At 36.7% G+C, this 17,498-nt stretch overlaps 1 protein-coding gene across 2 annotated transcripts in view; it reads left to right on the top strand.

The window, feature by feature from the left end:
- LOC127966630 (rab GTPase-activating protein 1) overlaps window positions 1–17,498 on the top strand; it is a 92,893-nt gene that overhangs the window by 26,713 nt on the left and 48,682 nt on the right. For both annotated transcript variants that reach the window (XM_052567765.1, XM_052567763.1), the window contains 10 exons: window positions 2,123–2,351; window positions 4,362–4,569; window positions 4,664–4,838; window positions 6,171–6,319; window positions 8,364–8,474; window positions 8,783–8,849; window positions 10,421–10,523; window positions 11,581–11,750; window positions 11,909–12,077; window positions 12,259–12,352. In XM_052567765.1, the coding sequence (XP_052423725.1) occupies window positions 2,123–2,351; window positions 4,362–4,569; window positions 4,664–4,838; window positions 6,171–6,319; window positions 8,364–8,474; window positions 8,783–8,849; window positions 10,421–10,523; window positions 11,581–11,750; window positions 11,909–12,077; window positions 12,259–12,352 (1,475 nt within the window). The remainder of the gene's footprint in view (window positions 1–2,122; window positions 2,352–4,361; window positions 4,570–4,663; window positions 4,839–6,170; window positions 6,320–8,363; window positions 8,475–8,782; window positions 8,850–10,420; window positions 10,524–11,580; window positions 11,751–11,908; window positions 12,078–12,258; window positions 12,353–17,498) is intronic.

Raw genomic sequence — 17,498 nt, 5'->3', positions numbered from 1 at the left:
TTAATGTACAATAGAAAATAAGATAGGTCTCTTAAAAATAAACAACTTATTTGTTTCCTTTTTAGAATGTTTTTTTTATTGCTGAAACTGCATACATTAATAATCTAGGGCTTTTAATCAAATTAATCAGAATTTTCAGTGGATTAATCATGATTAATCACTATTTGCAATTACACCTGAATCCTAACCATTTTTTTTCTGAAATGCATACCAAAAGATAAATAACAGGACACAGATACATAATTTTCATGTATTGATTCATCAATATGTGGTTCTTTTTTTTTTCTGAATTTCAAAAGTTTAACATTTACTTAATCAAATTTACCTGAGCACTATATCAAACCATGCCATTTAACTACAGATAGTGTAAGAGTTTTAGGTGAACCAGTGGTTAAATATAGCCACATATCTATGAAATTATGCATAGAGAAACTCGAAAGAATGAACTCGAAAGAAACACAAACATGCGCCCTCTGCACTCTGGGCACTCTTGTTTTTGGGAGGTGTTCATTTGCTCTGCCACAATACTTTAGGATCGATATTTTCACGTTCTGAAGGCTTCAAGTGCCAGTAAAACCAAGTAAAAATGCATATGCTTTTCCAAACAGCTGTAATTTTTGCTGCATTGCATGTATGCGTTCTGCGCATGCGCAGTGTGAAACACAGGACGCTATAACAGGAAGAAGCTCCAGCGTATCAACTACCAAAGTCGTCTCTGTTTATTGAGCTTGGCATGAATGTATTTGAGAGTAACTGGGGTAAAACCTTAAGCTTCTTCGGTGTTTTCGTCGCAGCGCTCGCCGCTGTTTTTTACTATCTTGAGAATTCAGAAATCGACTTTCCTGACCTAAATAATTTGTCACACTGCGCATGCGTGAAATGCGTTAAAAAATTTGACGTAATTAACGACAAACAACTAATTAACGTCGTTAACACGCTATTTTTGACAGCCCTATAATAATCGTGAAACTTAAACCGATTTAATGCATTTAATTGCCAAATTACATTTCAAAATGCAAATACAAATTATATAAATAAAAATGAATAAAATAAAAATAGGAAAAAAAATCTATTTCACATTACTTTAAAAAAGGTAGATGTAAGACCATTTACACAGTTTAATTCAGCTCAGAGGGACATTTGACACCTGCAGTTACATATGCATGAATAATATTTTATTTTAAAAATAAACCAAATATTGATATTTATTATTATTATTATTTTTTTTTTTATATATACTTTAAATGTGAAATTAAATCCAGTAGGTGACAGCAAGTAACTGTTAATAAGTGAGTCATTGTGATTGAACCGAATCATTTAAACGGTTGTTTCATTCAGGAATGAAGCTGTGTCATGTTGCTCAGATAAAAGACAAAAAATTGGCCTCAATGATTTTTGTATTTGAGTTGCTCAAGGAATCATTTCAGCCCTAGTGCAAAACAACACTGTTTTTGCCTTTTAGCTTTGTTCACAGCGACCCATTTTAGTACATATCCCTTTAAATACTAATGAGCTCGCTTACCCCGCCCCTTTCTTCTGTGATCTGACAAGCCGTTCTCATGAGGCTGTAAACTTTAGCTGCAGAACTTGCTAACTAGCACATTAGGAAAGGTGATTTGCAAAGATTCATAAAAAAAAAAAAAAACATATACTCACTTGTTTTGTAGATGAAGCTGGATCATGAATGATTTGCTCAAACACAGATGCATTTAGGTGGATCGGGGCACATTCCCTTCCAAAACAAACTTAATCCACTTCGTCTTCAACGGCTCAGACACATTTCAGTTTAAATACAACATGTAAAAGTGAATTTTCACTTCAAAAGTTTCTTTGTGCACCATGTAAATCCCCTTTTTTAACTTTGTTGTCCATCGTTCAAATGACGTAACATTGAAAATATTAATTTATAAAATCTCCTGCAGTACAGCACAGCATTTTAATTGCACACTATGTCTGTCCATCAAAGCGTTGTTGCATTCATGAAATTTAGAATATGCCATTTTCCCTTAACTATGGTCTGATACTGTCCAGCCCTTTGCTTGTTCATAATCTTGGGTCTATAAATGTAAGTGACTCACATGAGTTATTAAAATACTTTACTGATGTGTGTGTGTGTGTTCAGATTGTGGGCAACGGCAGTGAGCAGCAGTTACAGCAGGAGCTGGAAGATGTGCTGATGGACCCTTCAGTAACTGAACTAGTGGGCGGACCGGACCATCTGGGAGGGGTCAAGCATGGCTATCCCACTACAGCTGTGCCACTGCGGTCCGGACCAATCCCCCCTAAACTTGAGATAGTGCTGCCCATTCAGGGAGCTCAGGAGAGTGAACTCAATGAGAGATCTTACAGGGGTAAGAAAAAGTAAAATAAAAATCACGCTGTTTCCTGTGTGTGTGTGTGTGTACATATATCTATATGTATGTATATATATATATATATATTCAGGTGCTGGTCATATAATTAGAATATCATCAAAAAGTTGATTTATTTCACTAATTCCATTCAAAAAGTGAAACTTGTATATTATATTCATTCATTACACACAGACTGATATATTTCAAATGTTTATTTCTTTTAATTTGGATGATTATAACTGACAACTAAGGAACATCCCAAATTCAGTATCTCAGAAAATTATAATATAACTTAGGACCAATACAACGAAAGGATTTTTAGAAATCTTGGCCAACTAAAAAGTATGAAAATGAAAAGTATGAGCATGTACAGCACTCAATACTTAGTTGGGGCTCCTTTTGCCTGAATTACTGCAGCAATGCGGCGTGGCATGGAGTGGATCAGTCTGTGGCACTGCTCAGGTGTTATGAGAGCCCAGGTTACTCTGATAGTGGCCTTCAGCTCTTCTGCATTCTTGGGTCTGGCATATCGCATCTTCTTCTTCACAATAGATTTTCTATGGGGTTAAGGTCATTTAAGTTTCCTGGCCAATTAAGAACAAGGATACCATGGTCCTTTAAACCAGGTACTGGTAGTTTTGGCACTGTGTGCAGGTGCCAAGTCCTGTTAGAAAATGAAATCTGCATCTCCATAAAGTTGGTCAGCAGCAGGAAGCATGAAGTGCTCTAAAACTTCCTTGTATACGGCTGAGTTGACCTTTGACCTCAGAAAACACAGTGGACCAACACCAGCAGATGACATGGCATCCCAAACCATCACCGACTGTGGAAACTTTACACTGGACCTCAAGCAACGAGGATTGTGTGCCTCTCCTCTCTTCCTCCAGACTCTGGGACCCTGATTTCCAAAGGAAATACAAAATTTAATTTCATCAGAGAACATAACTTTAGACCACTCAGCAGCAGTGCAGTACTTTTTGTCTTTAGTCGAGGCGAGACGCTTCTGATGCTGTCTGTTGTTCAAGAGTGGCTTGACACAAGGAATGCGAAGCTGAAACCCATGTCTTGTATACCTCTGTGTGTAGTGGTTCTTGAAGCACTGACTCCTGCTGCAGTCCACTCTTTGTGAATCTCCCCCACATTTTTGAATGGGTTTTGTTTCACAATCCTCTCCAGGGTGCGATTATCCCTATTGCTTGAAAAAAAAATTTCTACCACATCTTTTCCTTCACTTCGCCTCTCTATTAATGTGCTTGGACACAGAGCTATGTGGACAGCCAGCCTCTTTTTCTGAACAATCTTTTGTGTCTTGCCCTCCTTGTGCAAGGTGTCAGTGGTAGTCTTTTGGACAACTGTCAAGTCAGCAGTCTTCCCCATGATTTTGTAGCCTACAGAACTAGACTGAGAGACCATTTAAAGGCTTTGCAGGTGTTTTGAGTTAATTAGCTGATTAGAGTGTGGCACCAGGTGTCTTCAATATTTAACCTATACTGAATTTGGGATTTTTCTTAGTTGTCAGTTATAATAATCAAAATTAAAATGAATAAACATTTGAAATATATTAGTATGTGTGTAATGAATGAATATAATATTCAAGTTAAACTTTTTGAATGGAATGAGTGAAATTAACTTTTTGATGAAATTCTAATTATACGACCAGCACCTGAATGAATATATATATGTATATATATGCGCACTGACACACACACACACACACACACACATATATGTAATACTTTTATTTATTTATTTTTATTATTTTCTTATCCCTATCATGCTTTTCAGTATAATACATATACAGAGCGCCATCTGCTGGTCATTTGTTATCAAGAAACACCTGTTATAATTCTATTCATGAAAATTCATACATAGGCGCTATTTAATGTGGTGTAAAAACAATTTCAAGCATTTAATTCAAGCATTTAGATCAAAAGGTCAGGTCATGTCAAGTGTGTCCAAAACATTGACGGTTTAATTTTGAGTCTCTCTTCCCATCACTGCTTCTAGATGAGCCCTCTGACTTGAGTCCCGGGACCCCCGTCCCAGATGAAGACAGCGTGGTGTTCAGTAAGCTGACGTATTTAGGCTGTGCGTCAGTGAATGCCCCGCGCAGTGAGGTGGAGGCTCTGCGTATGGTCAGCATCCTCCGCAGCCAGTGCCAGATGCCCCTGGATGTCACCCTCTCTGTGCCCGGAGTCTCAGAGGGCACCGTCAGGTACTTTAGGAAGCTAATGACCGCAGTAACCAAGAAAAGAAATGATGCTTCTTTAAAAGAGGTTAAAGCATCTTGCACTTGAATATCTCATCAGGCTGTTGGACCCTCAGACCAGCACTGAGATTGCCAACTACCCCATTTACAAGATCCTCTTCTGTGTCCGCGGCCACGACGGCTCGCCCGAGAGCGACTGCTTCGCCTTTACCGAGAGCCACTACAACACTGAGATCTTCCGCATCCACGTCTTCCGCTGTGAGATCCAGGAGGCGGTGAGACAAATAACTGCACACATGCATTGCTTAAATAAATTGTTTGTGGAATGATATTTGTGAATTTTTGAGTGATTCTTACAAAAACAGTCAAGAAATAAAAATAAACGTAAAAATAAAAATGGAATATTAAATATAAATTCTATATATAATGCATGTTGTGTGTGTATGTGAAAATGAATCCTGTTTTGGGACCCTTAAAGTTTCTTTGCATTGTGACTTTTTTCATGACAGTAAAGTTAGTTTTCCATTTTTTTATAATGTAGCATATTATAAAATGTATTTATCAGTATATATCCTTATAGTATTTGGTGTGCTGTATTTCATTTTTGCTGATTTAAAATAATTGATAAATAAATAAAGCATTAGGATAAGAGTTTTGTATTATGCTAATTATGCAATAAATAGTTTTTCTTAATGATACCAGTACAAAGTACTTAAGGACAGTACAAACCCTAATTCTTCTGAAAATAAATATATGGTTTATTGTTTTTCTTTTCCAAGTTTTTTATTTTGTGGTTAAATATGATTCAGACCTTAGACCTGTATCATGTATTTTTTTTTTCTTTCTGATAGAATTGCAGTTTCCTGGTGTAGTCTGAAGGGGAGGCTCTTGTTTTTTAGAATTTGTTCTATGATATCAGAGATGCTCACATATTAAAATGTAGCATTCATAAGAATAACAAAAATATATATTTATTATTTTCTAATATATATTAAGCTATGTTTTTGTAATTCTTATGATGTAACACACGTTCTACAAATAAGCAGGCCACCTAACTATAAATATTTATTGCACAAAACTATTAAAGCCATCATAAGTAAAACTCAAATGCAGACAGGAACAAAACCACTTATGCATCCAAGATTCAACATTATGGGCATTCAAGTGTTTATAGCTGTTAAGTTATGTTTAAACCACTAAATACTGTATATACACTCATATTTGGGTGTCATGGTGGTGATTAGTTTAAAAGATGAAACTGTTTTACTGTACTGTACACTGAAGTGTTGCAATTGAGATTTTGGAGAATTGAGATTTGCTATGTTTTGAAAGCACTGTTGCAAAAAACATTCACTAAATGACTAGTTGATTGTTGGTTGGCCAGTCAACCATCCTGACATGTACCGATTGTGTGTGGAGCTAAATGTAAAAATAGCAGGGATGCAGCTGTCAGGTGTATTTCTGTGTGTGTGTGTGTGTGTGCGCGCGCGCTAATGAGTGTGTTGATAACCTGAGAACAGTCCGACAGTCTGTGTCACTGGTGACTGTTTTGACTCCAATCACTAAGTTGTGTGTGTGTGTGTGTGTGTGTGGGTTCGTCTCTGCAGGTCAGCCGAATACTCTATAGCTTTGCCACAGCTTTCCGCCGATCAGCCAATAAAGCACCGCTCTCAGCCAAGGCTTCGCCAGACAGCGACGTCTTCACCTTCACCGTCAGCCTGGAGATCAAAGAGGATGATGGGAAGGGCACATTTAGGTGAATCACCTTGCTTCTCTCCCTCCATTAAAGTTGATTCAGTTCTCCCGCACATATCTGAATTTAACCCCAGCGCTCTCGTCTCTAACTGAATAATTCAATTAGGTGTTATTTTCTGGAAGTGAGGAAGTGAGGAAATGATAAAAATAGCTGAATCTGCAGTTCCTCCACTTCTTTGTCTCTTTTTCTTTCTCAGAAGTGTTGACACATGCTTCCTTTCATTTATCATGCCTTATTTCTTCTGCCCTACACAGGGTTCTGTTAACATAGACCTGCACTGGAAAGATCTCACTTCAAAGGAAGCATATACATTGTTGACTGTAAAAACAAAACAATAAACAGCACTGCCCAGTGTAACAAGCATTGGTGTACAGGACAACACCACAGCTCCATATTATAATGTTATATATATATATATATATATATATATATATATATATATATGCAGGGTGTTTAAACCACATTTTTAATGCTGCACAGAAAAGTATTTATGGTAAGGGCTAAAGTGACCAAAATAATTGCAGATGTCTCCATCAGTGTGAGTTTGATGCTCCAGACAAACTGTTCAAGAGAAGCCTTTCAATGGGGGTAAGCGGGTGTTTGTTGTCAACAGTTCAGAAGACATGAAATAAAGTGCGCACATCTGTAATAAAACGTCCCTCACACGGCTCCAGTGGGGTGAATAAGGGCCCCCTGAAGTGAATCCATGCATTTTTGTAAGATAAATATCCAAATTTTTAAACACAATAAACACTTTTTTTTTCACTTATACTGACTGTGGGACTTGAAAGACGTACAAGCGAATGATGGAAGACGAATGCGTCATGTATGCCTCTGAGAAATATAGGAACAAAGGAAACAAAGTTACCTTAGGAAAACCAGTCTCCACTTAGCTTATTTTAAAATCAATCAATAGCCTGACGTAATTCTTCATCTTCATATAACGTTTGTCAACATATTAAAACACATTACAAAAACAATAGGGAATTTTATCAAGGAATATCATTAAAACAGCTTTTAAAAACATACTTCGTCATGTAGGCTATATCATCTAAAAAGAAACAAAAACAAAAAGAAAGACAGGACCTAAGGTGTTTCCATCCAAAGTTGCGAATTTAACAAAATTGGAAAATCACATAAAACATTTGCGAACAAGAACTGTTTCCATCCAACGCATTCAAGAGAATAAACTCGTCACTTTCTGTAAAAAAGGCACTAAATATCAGTAAGAAAACTAGTAGAACTGAATGTAATAACTTTCATATATGTTAAGTTACTTGCGCCTCAGAGCGAGCAGACGAAACACAATAAAATAAAGATTTAAATGCAAAAGGCACGAGAGTCGACTGTTTCTGTCAGTGGTGAGTTTTAATTTTGAATGTTTGTGATATCCTAACAAGGAAAGTAGGCTAATGTTGTGTTTAAATGTGTTGCAACTTGTTTCAGCAACTTATTATAAAAACCTAGCAGTCAAATGCGTGAGTAAAACGTTGTTTATATTTGAATTTAAATATGTCTATGAAAGATTGTTACTGTACTGTGATGAAAGAGTATCACAATGCTGAAAAACTTTTTTGATTTGTTTGATTTATTTATTTTTACATGATTTGATATCAAAATAATGGACAAATGTTGTTTCTTGTGGCTTAAACCGACGCGGATCAGTAGCGGACTGCAAACGCGTCCTGTGTGAAAGCACAATGAGTCCGTGCTGCTTCAGCACAACATTCGTAACGCACACGGACTGCAGACGCACTGCAGATGGATTATATGTGAAACAGGCATTACTATTAATAAGCAGCAAATCAGGAGTTTATTGAGAATTGAATAAATATATAAAAAAATAAAGTATGACCAAAATGTTTTACTAAAGTAATGAAATCTGAAAAATGGGAATAATGGGAATTATTTCCATCTATAAAATTTGGAGACCCATTGGGAAAATAGGCTTAATAGTCATCAAAATAACTAAATGTTTTAATTTTGAGGTGAAATCTGGACATGTTAGATTCACACAAAACTCCCCTTGTGATTGCGCCAACAGTGCCGTGTCAAAGGACAAGGACAGACAGAGCTTCAAACTGCGTCCAGGCATGGACAAAAAGATTGTGATTTACGTCCAGCAGACGTCCAACAAAGAGCTGGCCATCGAGAGGTATGTGCTTTCCTCAGCGACACGGCTCTCTCCACAGTGAAGACATCCTCGTCTCCCATTACTACCAATAATTTGTTTATTAATAATAAACAAGACATAATAGTATCCGTATATTATATTATTAGTATCCTTATATCTGCACTTAAGTGTTCCTCTCGGGCCGTGAGAACATGTAGGTGGATGATGTTGTGTTGAACTGAATACAAAGCTTTTCTGTTTATAAATGTTTTCTCAGGCTCTGCGGTTTTACAGCTGAAATGTGTAGTTCCTGTGCTTCTGTTCTAGTGAGGAACATGTTTGTGTTTCAGGTGTTTCGGTCTGCTCTTGAGCCCAGGGAAGAACGTAAAGAACAGTGATATGCACCTGCTTGACCTGGTAGGTGACGGAAGACATACCTGCATCTCTGGTTTTGAGTTAACGCCATCGATCTGTCCCTCTCTATAACCCTTACCTTTACTTCATCAAGCAATCACTTTATTAAACAAAGTCAAACAAATTTCTTTATACTTAATAGTATCCTAGATTTGAATGAAAATGTGAGCACTGTGTAGATCAAAATATCAAATATGCTCTGTAAAAAGATATCCTCTTTAATTTACAGTAAAAAAAAAAAACAGCAGCCGTGGTTGCCAGAGATTCACTGTAAAAGTACTGTGACAGTGTTTCAGGTATATTGGTGTCTGTAAGTTTTACATCATTAATTTATGATATCTAGTGTATTAAGACAAAAGCCTGACAGGGGAAATAAATAGAAAATGAACCAAATAACTGCAAATCTAACATTTAATATACATTACTCATAAAAGAGAAGAAAAATTTTTATTTAATATAAGACGTAATCATATTTTGCGGCTTTCTTGGTATGTAATTTAATTGTTTTTCAACATTAATTAATACCATAAATGTTATAGTTTTTACAAAAAACATAAATTGTAAATTATTTTACCTAGAAACTACATATTTTAACAGAGTTAACCAATTCTAAGTTTTCACAAGAATATTACTCTAGTCTACTGGTGCTATATTTTAAGCTGATATTTACAAATTTGGAAGAAATGAAAAAAAAAAAAAAACATAAATATATAGTTATTTAACATTAAAAAATAAAAAAAAAAGTGTCATGTTGAAATAATTTCTAATCCCATCTGAAATGTGAAAACTGTTGTTGAAAATTGCAAAAATTCTCAAAAACTTTTTTGAGCCCTGAGTGAAAATAAATGTAGAGGCCTGCATCTTTAAACTTACTGTAATTTTGTGAGTTTAAATTTATACAATCATTTTTTTTGTTCGTTTTTTTTTTTTTTTTTTTTTTACAATTTTACAAGAAGTGAATTTGTTTTAATTTAAAAAACAACTGCAATTTGTTATTGTCAAACACACTTAAGGTTCTTTATTCTAAAGTAATAATAATAATAAGTCTGCAACCAAAACAGTTATTTAATTTCAAGGCTCTGGCCAAATCTGTATACTTTTCCAGGAATATCGTTCACTGATTGTTTTGTAGAATTTTATTGACGACAAAAATCTATTACTGTGGAAATGTGCGTATCTTTCTGTGGCCAGTGACTGAGAAATCTGGCATTAGGGTCAAGCAAGGATGCACGGGGACAAACAGAAAACAAAATGCTTTTTCAGAAATTAAAACGCGCCTGTAGCTCCAAAACTAATCGGTGTAACATTCATATTACCACAGAGTTGTGAAATGGCTTTTGCTTGGCTCATGTGACGTTGTCATGGGTCTGAAAGTGTTGTTGTCCATCCAGTTAGTTCTGTAGACCAACTGTATAGCCAACAATCAGCAGTTAGGAGTTTGGCCTGGACTGTCTCCCATTGGTTAATTCACCGCAAACAAAATGTCTGTGAAGTCATGATTATGTTTGAATTTGTTTTTGTTTTCTCCTCTCTTTCTCTTGGCTCTCCTCATCTGCCCTCCGCTCATCTGTTAGGAATCAATGGGCAAGAGTTCTGATGGGAAGTCTTACATCATCACAGGGAGCTGGAATCCCAACACTCCTCAGTTTCAGGCCGTGAATGAGGAGACGCCCAAAGGTACAGATCCATTCACATGCTCGGTTTGCAGACTCTGTTCCAAATCATTGTAGACCATGAGTAATTTGAAGATGTACAATTTAGCCATTGTGCTTAACAAAAATCTGGAACATTCTTCTAACTTTAAATTAGACAGGCTCCAAATGTTCAGATTTTCCAAACATTCTATACACATAAAATTCATTTTTATTTAATAATAATAATAATAATAATAATAATAATAATAATAATAATAATAATTATTATTATTATTATTGTCATTTATTATTACTATTATTATTATTATTAACAACAACAATAATGTTGTTTATAATAAAAATAGCTAGAAATGTAACAATACTTACAGCTGTATTTGATGTCTCATACAAAGAAGATATATTTTTATTTAATAATTTAATAATAATAAATACATTTTTCTCAGATTTTTTAAATGGTTTAATCTGGGTTCTATGTATTAAATGTTTTATACAAATAAAGTTTGTTTTATTATTTATTTAATAATAATAATTATTAGAATGTATTATTATTATTAATAACAACAACAATGTTGCTAATAATAATAATAATGTGAACCATTTTAACAATAATTTGAGCTGTATTATATGAAAGGTGTCATACAAATAAAATGTATATGTATTTATTAATAACAATAATAAAATATAATTATAATTTTATAATAAAAGTTGTAATAACAATGATTATTATTGTTATTATTAACAACAATATTGTCAACAAAAAGGTTCTATACAAATAAAATGTATTATTATTCAATAATAATAATAAAATGATTTTAAGTTTTCCTTATTTTTTTAAGTATTTTGTTCTTGATTCAATGTAATTAATATATGAATAAAATATGTAGAAAAAATATACATATATAATATTTATTAAATAGTTGTACAAATAAAATGAAAATTCTTCTTCCAGTAATATATAATAATTCCTCTTAGACAAAATTGTAGTTCCAGATATGATTGTGAATGACATTACCTCCACTGATGTGAGAATGCTGTGATGAGCTTTTAGAACATCTGCTGTTCTTTTACTCGTAACACAGATAAGTTCATGTACATGACGACGGCGGTGGACCTGGTGATCACGGAGGTGGAGGAGCCTGTGCGCTTCCTGCTGGAGACACGGGTTCGAGTGTGCTCACCCAACGATAGACTCTTCTGGCCCTTCAGCAAACGCAGTTACACCGAGAGCTTCTATCTCAAACTCAGGCCGGTGAGGATGAGCTCAGTGTAGGGCCTCTCTTTTTAACCGACTGATTTGTTAGAGAACCAAAATGTTTTGGCCACAATGTCACATTTTCGCTTTTGAGACAGCATTCACATTCACAGTATATAGCTTGGTATTTCACAGAACCTTTACTCTGCTCACAGATGGAGAACAAGGAGAGGAAGAGCAACTCAGACACGCTGTATGAAGTGGTGAGTTTAGAGAGCGAGACTGAGAGAGAGAGGAGGAAGACTACTGCGAGCCCTGGCATCCAGTCATGCGGCTCTCACAGCTCTACGGTGCCCTCACCTCCTGAGGATGATGAGGAGGAAGGTGAGCGGTCCTCAGCTCTCATTCATATCATCATGTAGTTCTTCTTTGAAAATCCCCCAGCAATTCATGGGTTTGTCATCTGTGGAGATTTTTGAGATCGTATATATGTATATGGAGATTTTACTGAACCTTGGAAGCTGGTAGCATCTCTCTCATTCTTTCTCTCTTACTATCCTCCCAGATAATGATGAGCCGTTATTAAGTGGATCTGGAGATGTGTCGAAGGAATGTGGTGAAAAAATTCTGGAAACTTGGGGAGACTTACTGTCTAAATGGTGAGTGCATTGAAAACAAAAAAGAAAAAAGGCTCAGGGTTTGAACCAGAAATAGGTAGGGAATTTTGTTAATTTTCCTGACCGACAACTGATTGTTCGTTAATCGAAAAAATTCTAATGTTAAATTAGGTTTAAATTAAATTAGAACTTGGTGCATGCGCAAATAATAATAATAATAATAATAATATATTTATTTTGTATAGCGCCTTTAAAAGTAGCTTTCTCAAAGCACTTTACATACAAGCATAACTCCAAATGAATAAACACAATGTAAGTACAAGAAAATAAACGCATAAAATCAAGTTCATGTAAAAGCAATCCTAAAATAAAATGTTTTAAGAAGAGATTTAAAAGTCACTAATGAATGTGCTTCCCTGATGTCGGCCGGGAGAGAATTCCAGAGCTTAGGAGCATAGACAGAGAATGCTCGGTCACCCCACGTATGAAGCCGTGTCTTCGGAACAACCAATAGACCACTCTGAGAGGAGCGCAGATTGCGACGTGGTGTGTAGGGGATTAATAAGTCAGTCAAATACTCAGGTGCCAGATTGTGCAGAGATTTATAGGCCAGCATAAGGATTTTAAAATCAATACGGTACCTAACAGGTAGCCAGTGCAGGGACTCCAAGACTGGAGTTATATGGTCCCTGGTCTTGACCCCAGATAGTACTCTAGCAGCTGAATTTTGAAAATATTGCAATTTATCCAGTGATGATTTAGATACCCCAGCTAGAAGACCATTGCAGTAGTCAATGCGCGAAAAGACAAAAGAGTTAATCAACTTCTCAGCTACCGAAAAGGATAACATAGGACGTAGCCGGGCTATATTTCTGAGGTGATAAAACGATGTCTTAACTGTATTCTGGACAAAAGGCTCAAATGACAGTGTGGCGTCAAATATGACACCCAAATTCTTTAATTTGGACTTAAACTCCAGTGCAACGCCATCAACAGACAGAGTAGGAGACCCAACCTTTCGCAGTTGATGTGGAGATCCAAGGAGCATGACTTCTGTTTTTGAGCCGTTTAGAGACAGAAAATTATTGGACATCCAAATCTTTATCTCAGCAATACAGTTAGAAAGATGCCCAACGTTCACTTGCTGACCCGGTCTAGTATGGATATAAATCTGTGTATCATCAGCATAAAAGTGATAGTTAAGGTTTAGAGATTGTAGTAATTGACCAAGTGGAAAGATGTACATACTAAAGAGTAGAGGACCCAAGACTGAACCTTGTGGAACACCCGTATGAACAGAACCAACCTTTGACCTATAACCACCCATAAAAACAAATTGGCTACGGTCAGTGAAATAGGACTTGAACCAGTCAAGAACAGTCTCTGACAAGCCAAATACATGTTCGAGGCGATTAAGTAGTAGGGCATGGTCAATAGTGTCGAAGGCTGAACTGAGATCCAAGAGAATGAGAATGGACGTGGAGCCGGAGTCGGAGGCAATTAGTAAGTCATTAGCGACTTTCACCAACGCAGTCTCAGTGCTGTGTAATTTTCGAAAACCTGATTGATGTTGCTCAAATAGTTTATTTTCAATTAAGTGTTTGTTTAATTGAGCTGCAACCACACCCTCCAAGATTTTAGACAGAAATGATAGATTTGAGATTGGGCGATAATTTGACAGATTTTTCACATCAGAGTTTTGCTTTTTTGAAACAGGAGTAACCGCAGCAGTTTTAAGTGCTGCTGGCACCTCCCCTGTTGACAAAGAGTCATTTATTATAGCAAGAACTGAGGGACATAAAGGACCAAAACAGGATTTAAACAGGCTACCAGGCATGGGATCAAGTATGCAAGTGGTAGCTTTCATACCAGAAACCTGGTTGCAGAGCATCTCAGGTTGTAATAAAGTAAATTTGGATAAAGGAATGCCAGAGAACCTAGGAGTATTAACTGGTAGATCTGCAGACTGCAAGGAATGGATATTTGTGCGAATATTGTAAATTTTTTCACTGAAAGATTTGAGAAACTCATTACACAGCCCATCAGATAAAGTCATAGAACTGACACCATCTGCTTTAAGCAGACTGTTAATTGTATGAAAGAGCTTCCTGGGATTGCTTTGATTATTATCAATAATGTTTGAGAAATAGGCAGATCTTGCAGTTTCAATGGCTACTCTGTAGTTTGACAAGCAATCTTTCCATGCCTGGTGGAACACATTTAAACCAGAGTGACGCCATTTTCGCTCTAATTTCCGACACACAGCCTTCTGTATACGCAATTCACCATTATACCAGGGGGCTGACTGTGCAAATGAAACATTACGTGTTTTTATGGGTGCAAAGATGTCCAAGTTGGCTGTAAGGACATTATTGAATGCTAAAATTTTATCCTCGAGAGGAGCAGAAGACATGTCAACTAAAGAAGAGACAATCGAGTTTGCAAAAATAGCATGATCAATTGATTGCCATTTACGGAAAGAAATAGTTCGTGAAGTCTCTCTACTAGACTGAAATGTTTCAATATTAAAAAAGATAGCTAGATGATCAGAAAGTCCAGCATCCACAACAGAGAGATTAGAAAGGGATGAGTCATTTGCAATAATTAAATCTAACGTGTGTCCTTTACAGTGAGTGGGGACATTTACAAACTGAGAAAAATTAAAACAGTCCAAGAGTGATAGAAAATCCTTGGCCAAGAGACAGGCTTTCTGATCTACATGCAAGTTAAAATCACCCAGAATCAAAATTCTCTTAAATCAGCAGAAGAAGATCAGCAAACTCAGACAGAAAGTCCTTATTCAGTTTAGGAGGTCGGTAGATAGTGACCATGGCAGAATGGAGAGCAGAGTGAGTATCCGACACATTTAAAACAAGACATTCAAAAGTTTTAAAAGGAGGAACGGACACAGGGTGAATCTTGTATTGCAGTTTGTAAAGAACTATAATACCACCACCTCTACCTGTAGTTCGTGAAACGTCAATGAGTCCAAAGCCCGCTGGAGTCAGCTGATTAAAAAGAAAACCATCGTCCTGTTTGTGCCATGTTTCCGTGATGAAAAACAAGTCCAGCTTATTGTCCATGATAAAATCCGCCAGTAATAGAGCTTTGTTGTTCACTGAGCGCGCGTTCAGTAACGCGGCTTTTAAAGGGCTTGTAGACGGCGCATCACTGAACTGCCGCTCATACGGCAGAGCAGAAAAGTTAGTAAGATCAACCCCGGAGGATGACAGTCTTGTAGTCCTTCGTCGGCAGTTCAAAACTGGGATGGAAGATGACGAGGAAGAGATGTAGCTTCGTCCTGTGCTCCGATGAATATACCGCTTGGGCCGCAGTAATCCAGCCCTGTCACAGCGGTCGTAGGTGTCCCCCGACAGATAGTAATTCCGCTTCAAGGATAAGAGCTGGCGAGAGGTGTACTGTAAGGCCATGTTCATTAAAGCCTCGTCTGCATCAGCTCCCAATAAGCCTATCTGTGAGTCCACAGAGCCGATAGAAAGTAACCAGGCCAACACCAAGAAAAACAATTTCCCGACAAACATGAAGAAAGCACGCTGCATCCCAGCGGAGAGAGAGAGGAGCGGCAGCCAGAACGCGCCAGCGTACCCTACTCACCCGGATGCTCACGCAGCAACAAACATCAGAACTACAAGGATTCGCCACATCACGCATCTGCAGCGCTTCTGTGCTAGCAGAAAAACTGAATAAAACAACATAAAAGGAACAAAATAAATAGTCCTACACTAAATATATTTCACTTAAATAAGAACATAGTAACAAAAACTGTACAACAATCTACACAGAGTTCTGTTTAATTTTTGTGACCGCTTCACAAGTTCAAAAAAACCGAGAAGGCTGAAAGCGCACCCTACATTTTTCTTTATTTTACAAAAGCACAATGTTTAAATGTATTATTATGAGCATACACAAATAAAAGTGAACCCTTTATAGTTTAATATTGTCTTATATATATCATCTGGACAGGTCATCTGGCTAGTAGGCCAAATAGAAACAGGAAATGGTGCTACTGATACTCATTATCATAAGATTGGGCTACTTGTGTAAGAACAGTGAGAGAGCGGTTCGACGATGTGAATCTATTGTAAAAGCACCACATTTTTTGATGTGTTTAAAGTTCAAAAGAACAGCATTTAGATAAAATAGTAATCTTTTGTAACATAATAAATGTCTTTGCTGTCACCTTTGATCAGATTAATGCATTCTTATTAGCTCTCTTTTATAGAGTGTTAATTTTAGACCCAAGTGTAAATTTATGCAGCTTTTTGCTAGAAAAATTAGACTTTGAGCTGCAATTCTGTTGTTAACCAAGCCATGGGTCGGATGTGAAGCTTGGCAGATTCCCGTAGAGATTAATTGCTTCGCATTAGCATATGCACATTTAGATTAGAGGTTTTCTTGTCCGCCTCTTTCTTCTTGACACTGTTGAACTGCTGCTGTATGCCTTTCTATGCAGGGAAATGCTAAAAAGTGCTAAAAACATGCCGAAAATTAAGAGCTTCCCGTCCCAGACATTCTTTTTTTCTATCTCCCACCAAAAAATATCTGCACACACACACACACACACACACACACACACACACACACCATTTCTAATTTAATAACTCATTCATGGGAGGGAAATGAGAGAGATATTTTAATGTGGAGCTCTAGAAGAGAGGGCTAGAGAGACTGGGGGATGGGGAAATGGTCAAATTCAGATAAGGGTCTTATTAAGATTATTTCCCGCTCCTATTACTCTTATTGTTGTTAATCAAAACCTCGAGATGAATTCAATTAAAAATCCCAGGAAATTAATTATAGGCTTGCGACTGTCTCTGCACCCTGAAGAACACAGCTGTGTCTTTGTGTGTGAGCTGTGCTCAAATCTGCATCTAGTCCCTACTTTTCCTCCTCTTTAAACCCTTGGCTTTCCTTATTCAGAAGCAGAAATTTACGGTTGGTCTGTTTTCATATGAAGTGACTTAATGTGCTGTGTATGTAAGACCCTTGATTTAAAGGCGAGGTATTTTTCAAACCACTTAACTTTTAAGAACTAGTTTCTGTTTATGTTTTAGTAGTACTTATAATTGTTTGACGTTAGCACTTCCTGGTTTAAGAACAATTATTACCATGATGCTTTTAGCGGCTGGTGCAGATTGCATTAATAAACACATTAGCAGTTTCCTGA

This window comes from Carassius gibelio, chromosome B10, assembly GCF_023724105.1.
Source record: "Carassius gibelio isolate Cgi1373 ecotype wild population from Czech Republic chromosome B10, carGib1.2-hapl.c, whole genome shotgun sequence".
NCBI lineage: Eukaryota > Metazoa > Chordata > Actinopteri > Cypriniformes > Cyprinidae > Carassius > Carassius gibelio.
Note: the sequence above shows the minus strand (reverse complement) of the source record. Positions and strands in the feature narration are given on the sequence as shown.